The sequence below is a fragment of the Leptonychotes weddellii genome, chromosome 9 (assembly GCF_054177405.1).
Source record: "Leptonychotes weddellii isolate Sample4059 chromosome 9, ASM5417740v2, whole genome shotgun sequence".
NCBI classification, from domain to species: domain Eukaryota; kingdom Metazoa; phylum Chordata; class Mammalia; order Carnivora; family Phocidae; genus Leptonychotes; species Leptonychotes weddellii.
Genome location: NC_138377.1, coordinates 10,080,230 through 10,086,229, shown reverse-complemented (window position 1 = coordinate 10,086,229; position 6,000 = coordinate 10,080,230). Strand labels below are relative to the sequence as shown.

The 6,000-nt window shown below is 55.2% G+C and overlaps 1 protein-coding gene across 1 annotated transcript in view; it reads left to right on the top strand.

The window, feature by feature from the left end:
* The window catches only part of SLC24A4 (solute carrier family 24 member 4), a 58,201-nt gene that overhangs the window by 10,588 nt on the left and 41,613 nt on the right, over positions 1 to 6,000 (top strand). The window contains exons 7-8 of the mRNA XM_081830043.1: positions 1,461 to 1,514; positions 3,034 to 3,176. Of these exons, the coding sequence (XP_081686169.1) occupies positions 1,461 to 1,514; positions 3,034 to 3,176 (197 nt within the window). The remainder of the gene's footprint in view (positions 1 to 1,460; positions 1,515 to 3,033; positions 3,177 to 6,000) is intronic.

The window sequence follows — 6,000 nt, the reverse complement described above, 5'->3', positions numbered from 1 at the left end:
CATTTCTTGGCCGGGGGTATGACAGGTGTCACGACAGGCAGTGAGTTAGGGAGAGGGTCTCAGATACTGCTGGAGAAACTAGGGATCTATACAGAACAAAGTAACGTCAGATCCCTTCCTCACACCTTATACAAGAAGAGAATCCAGATGAATTAAAGATCTCACTGTAGGGGCACCTGGGTGGCTCAGTTGTTTAAGTATCTGCCTTCAGCTCAGGTCATGATTTCAGGGTCCTGGGATCGAGTCCCGTGTTGGGCTCCCTACTCAGTGGGGAGTCTCTTCTCTCCCTCTTCCCTGCACTTGTGCTTGCTCGCCCGCTCACTCTCTCTCTCTCAAATAAAATCTTTTTAAAAAGCACTAAAGCTTTCACTGTAAAAAGCAAAGTTAAACAGAATAAAATGTCAGGACTCACCTTTATGACCTCGAGATAGGAAATGATTCCTTAATTAAGATACATAAAGCAGAAACTTGAAAGATGGGTGTATTCACTGTATACGTGTATCCTACATCCATAGGCCATAGAAATGTTCTCTTCATGACAGTGATTCCGAGTCCGCATCCCATCGGTGTCTATTTGTGGGAATGTGCTCAGGAGGCCTTGCTGAGCAGCCAGGTGCTATGGGCCCAGAGAAACTTGTTTTCACCCCCCGCTCCCCGGCCCCTAACCCACCATGTGAGCCAGGCAGCCTCTCCTCATCAGGGGTCTCCTTTGCCTAGGTGGAGTGGGGGTGGCGGTAGTGGGGTCATCTACAAGTCTCTCCGTAGCTCTGCTGGGCTGCAGCTTCTGTCAGCAGAGGGAGAGTTCCTGAAACAACCGTAGCTCGTGCCTGGCACATAGTAGGCCTTCAGCACACGTTTGTCAGATGACCAGACAAATTAAGCTGGGTAGCTCCTCAGAGGCTTGTGGTCTGAGCTGCAAAGATCCTGGCCGCGTGGGGGGTTGGGCGCCTCATCTGCTGGATAGCTGGATGTGCATCCCAGGAAGGCCCCCGCCCCGCCCTGCCCCAGTGCTCAGCCCTGCAGGCTCCTGTGCTGGCCCCTTTCTCCAGACAGTTCTTTGGGCCCTTTCCCACCTGTACCCACAGCCTTTTTGGTCCCAGGCCAGAATCTCGGGTGAGCTTACAGGTCTCTTAGGGCCAATTTGGTATGACTCCAGGTCACTCCCCACTGTGGATCCTTGGATGGGGTGGTCCTGGTCCCTCTGTTTTCTAGGTACCTGTGGGAATGCTGCCTGAGCCCTGCAGATCCCCTGTCTCTGAGAAGAACCCACCCTTACCTTCTCTGTCCCCAAGAGGGCTTCACATGGCAGCTGGCCACAGGCTGGGGGGGCTCCCCTACATGCCTGGCGCGGGGGCCTGGGACGGTCAAAGGACCTCCTGCCCTGTTCCCTGCTGCCTAGCTGTCAGTCCCAGGCCCCAGGCACCCCCAGCCCTAACCACAGTCTCCGTTCTCTCTTTGAGGTGGGAAGGACTGGTGCTCATCATCTTGTATGCATTTTACATTCTGATCATGAAGTAAGTAGCTTTTTTCTCTTCTCCCGCTGGGCAGTCTGATGCCTCGTTCCGCTTCCTGCTCTAGCCTTTTGTTAGAGCCCAGACAAAATTGATGACAGACCAGCTGTCATCTATTCCAGCCAGTTCCGGTTCTCTGGAGGGTACCCGCTGCGGTGCTCAGACACTGTTTGGGGGGTGCTGTCCGGACCAGAGGAGACAGGGCTGGTGGGTGGAGGATGAGGCTGCTCCAAGACAGATGGCAAGCAAGACCTCTTTCCCCGTGGCTCCTCCCCGCCCCGGGTGACCGCTCTTTCTCACTGGCGCTGTAACTCTTCCGATCATGTAATACTGCTCTTCTTAAAGAGCCAGGCTGCCTCACTTCTGTGCCAGGCTTCGTACAATGCCACCTGCAGGGGGCGTCACTCAGGAAGGAAGGTGCAGATGGTGGGTCAGGGATGTGCACCCAAGCAGCAATTCCAAAACTGCCTGGGTGAGCGTGATCTCAAAAGAGCCCGTGAGGAATATTATTCAGCCCTAAAAAGGGAAGGGAATTCTGTCGTGTGCTACAACAGGGATGAGCCCTGCAAACATGCTAAGTGAAAGGAGCCAGTCGCAAAAGGACAAAGATAGTATGATTCCACTTAGGCAGGGTAGCCAGAAGAGTCCAATCCGTAGAGATAGTAAGTTAAAGATTACCAGGGGGCCTGGGGGAGGGGCCGATCACTGGTTAATTGATGAATGGGCACACAGAATTGTTCTCGATGCTGCAACCCGACAGTAAATAATGCTGACGGTCACCCGACATGTTCTGGAACTGTGATTAATGCCAGTGAATTAGACACTTAAAAATGAAAAAGAGTTAAAATAGCAAACTTTATGTCCCCCCAATTTTTCCACATTAAAAAAAAAAAAAAAAGAAAAACACCCCCTTGAGCTGAGTCCTCTTCAGGTTTTGTCTTCTTGTCCACATCCCCAGAAAGAGTTAAAAGCAACATTGAGTTTGAGGAGACTCTGAAGCCCCACATTAATATCAAATGTTTATAGTATTTTGTGAAAATGGGTGATCACCTGTCCAAGGGCAGGAGGCTTGTCCTCCCGTGAACCGTTTGCTCTCTTTCAGTGAGGCGGGCGGCCTGGGGTCAAAGCTGGAGATGGTATCTTTTCTGGGGGGGTGGGGGGTGTGCCTGGCTAGGAGGGGTGCAGGCATGGCCTGCCGGGCAGCCCATGGGGACAGGACCTGCAGCTGTGGGAGGGAGGACCAGCCTGGTGACACCTCTTTGGAGCCTGCCCTTGACACTGGCCTGAACTTCCTTTATGAGGACAGGCTTGGGACGGGCATAAGTAGGCATGGGTCGTGTTCTTGGACCAGAGGTTCCTTATGCCACCCCCACCCCTCCCTGGGGTCCTGTTAGGGGACTGTCAGCTCCACGGGCCACTCCCAGGGTCTTCCGCCTGTGTGTGCATGGGCTGGGGGGTGGGGATACCTGCCCACTGCGGCCAGGTGTCTCCTGAAGCTCTGACCTCTGGCCTTCACTTGCAGGTACAATGTGAAGATGCAGGCCTTTTTCACCATCAAACAAAAGGCCGTTGCCAATGGCAACACGGTCAACAGTGAGCTGGAGGATGGTAATGATTACTGTGATAGCAGTTCTGATGACCCCTCCATGCCATTGCTGGGGCAAGGTAAGGCTGAGCAGACAGGAGCCGCCCCAACCACGTCACTGAAACTGCTCTCCCCTTCTTGTTCCTGCCCACGCCACCCCCCAAAATTGTCCCTCTCTTACCTTTGGCCCCTGAGGAGAGGTGGCTCAGATTTGCATTTGCATAGAAGGGAGAAGAACCAAGAGTCAACAGTCACGCCCTGGGGACTTTTCCCCAAGCCTCCCGAGGAAGGCTCCAGGCCTGCTGGGCTCAGAGCCCTCCGAAACGCAGTGAGTTACCTCTCTGACCCTTGTAAAAGGCCAGTGGCAGGAGGCTGAGGACTTGGGGTGACAGAGCAGGCGCGGGTCTCCCTGTGATTTCTCACACGCCGGGCCCAGCTCTGGCGGAGAACTCCGTTCTGGAGAGACCTCTGGCTTGTCACCCAGAGGAATGGCAAAGCCCGGGAGGGCAGCCACGGAGCTGAGCAAGAATGCCCAGACTGGCCCCCGAGAGCCCTGCTTGGGAGCCCTGGCCCAGGGCCTGCAGCCTTGTGTCCTCGGCTTCTCTTTGGCCCCCTTGCCTGGGGTTTTGGGCCTGCAGAGCGAGTGCGTGTTGTGTCTGCAGAGGTCCCCCAATCCGCTAGGCCAGACCAGCTGCTGCTTTGGAAACCACATCTTAATCCCTCCAGTTACTCAGTGATTCCCCGGTGTGGGGGCGGGGCGGGGGGAGCTGCCAGCAAGAGGGGCACGTTTCTGTTCTTCCCCACCCAAGCCCCCAGGGAGTGTTAGGGCCTGAATAGGTTCTTGTACTGAGGGTCGAGGAAAAACAGATGCGGCTGTTCCTAATTCCTCTTCAGCAGCAGACAGGTGGATGGGCCACGTGAGGGTCTTTCTCCCATGCTCCCCGTGGCCCCGGGCGAGCCATGTCCTCTTTCAGGCGACCTGAACTCCTTCATGGTGTCTGGGACAGCCCAGGTGGTCTCAGGGGCCTGGGACGTGTGGGGGCTGAAATCTGTCCTCCTTGGCCCCTCACAGAATAAACTTGCCTGACGTCCAGGGGATGGAGCCCCTACCCTGATCCACCCCTCACACCCCTCACCCTGGGGTAGGGCCTCCATCCCCTGGACGTCAGGCAAGTTTATTCGGTCCCATCTTAGGGACCCCCCTTCACAGGTGCTTGAGGGAGGAATGAATCTCTCCTTACAGAAAGAAGAAACCCACTGGGGGAGGGGGGGGGGTACCAGTGTCGTCATGGTTACGGCCCGGCTGCCAGACGCCGGTCCCTGATGGTCAGAGGAGAGAGGCCTGTAGAGCCTGGGGCTGTATCCATGTGTCCTGTTGCCAAAATGCCGAGCAGCCTACCCGAGGGGAGAGCCCATTTCCAGGACAACCTCCTCAGAGGGGAGGGATGGATGTGGCTGCTGGTTTGCGTTTTAGCTCCACAGATTAACAGTGGCCCCGAGGTCCCAACCGCACATCCCCACACACAATGTCTCAGGACGGGGGCTGAGTCCTGCCCAGTCTTGTACCCAGAGATTAGTGCTCCGGGGCCCTGAGGACCTTCACGGCAAAGAAGGTCATTCCTCAGGTGCCCCAAGAGCTACCTACCACCTGTGTGGCCGATGGAGGAGGCCCCTCCCTAGGGTCCCACGGGAAGCATCCCTTACTCGCCTACAGCTGCGTGGGTAGTGGCCTCATGCGGGACCTCTCCTACAGCTCTGTCCTGGTGCTGTCTCCACAACTTTGGTACCCAGGACAGTAGGACCTCCCGCACAGGTCTCTTATTTTCTCCCAGATATCTAAGTCCAGGAAAATTTCTAGAAAATTAGAAGATTAGACACAAGGCTGCCCAACCTCCCCCCGACCCAAACACAGGAAAAGGAGGAAGATAGGCCTCCCTCCAAGTTTTATCAGGGAGAAGGCATTTAGATAAAGGCCAGGGAGAAAAAGATCTGGCGGGGGGAGGCTGCAGGACTGGAAGTGGAGAGGTAGGAGTCCCAGAGATGCGGCTTTCAGGATTTTGTAGCCCTGGCTGGTGGAGGGCCCTGTGTGTAAGTCACCGCAAAGCGCTGTCCCCCCAGAAATAGACTGAGGAAGGAGCTCCCAGGAACCCTGCAGGGACTGAGAAGGGGGCCTCAGCAGTTTGCCTCTCCTAGCGGTGATGTTGTCATGAATCTTTCCAATACAGAGCTCCCCTCCCTGCTCCTCGGCCTGCAGGCGGGTCCCCATCTTCCCACCCACCCGAGGAAGCCCAAGATTGTAGCTGGTGGATTCTGTCAAGAACCCACGTACACACACACAGCTCTGGCTTTGCCTGTTCCCGGTTTCGGTGTTTCCCCGTGTCAGATCAAAATTTTCAACCTGGCCTCTTCACAGGTGTTTGGCCTTGTTACTACCACTCTTGTAAAATGCCTTTATGTACTTAAATGTTCTTTAAAGGTCATGCGGTTCTTTTTACCAAATCCTCTCAGGCCAATTTGTTGTTGTTGTTGTTGTTGTTTTGAGGGTGGGAAGGAATAATATCCTCCAGCTTTGTTCAGATGTTTGGGTTTTTCTAAAAGTCTTAGAAATTTTTCACATCACACTTGAGTTCTGCTCAAGGAAGCAGAGCACAGTACCCCAAGAAAAGGTCCCCGGGGCAGAGGAGGAGGGCGCCCCCCCGCCCCGTTTCCCACCGCTGTGGGGAGTCCAGCTTCTCTTTGCTGGTTGCACACAGCCTGACAGCCCGGGCTACTGGGGCTAACGGCTAGGCTCACCGTGGACCTTTCCAGGCTGCCTTGGCCCTGGATCCAACTTTGGCTTCAAGCAGGGACTCGAGCATTGAAGCCCCCAGTAGCAGGAACCCCTCTACTAACTTCTCCTTCAAA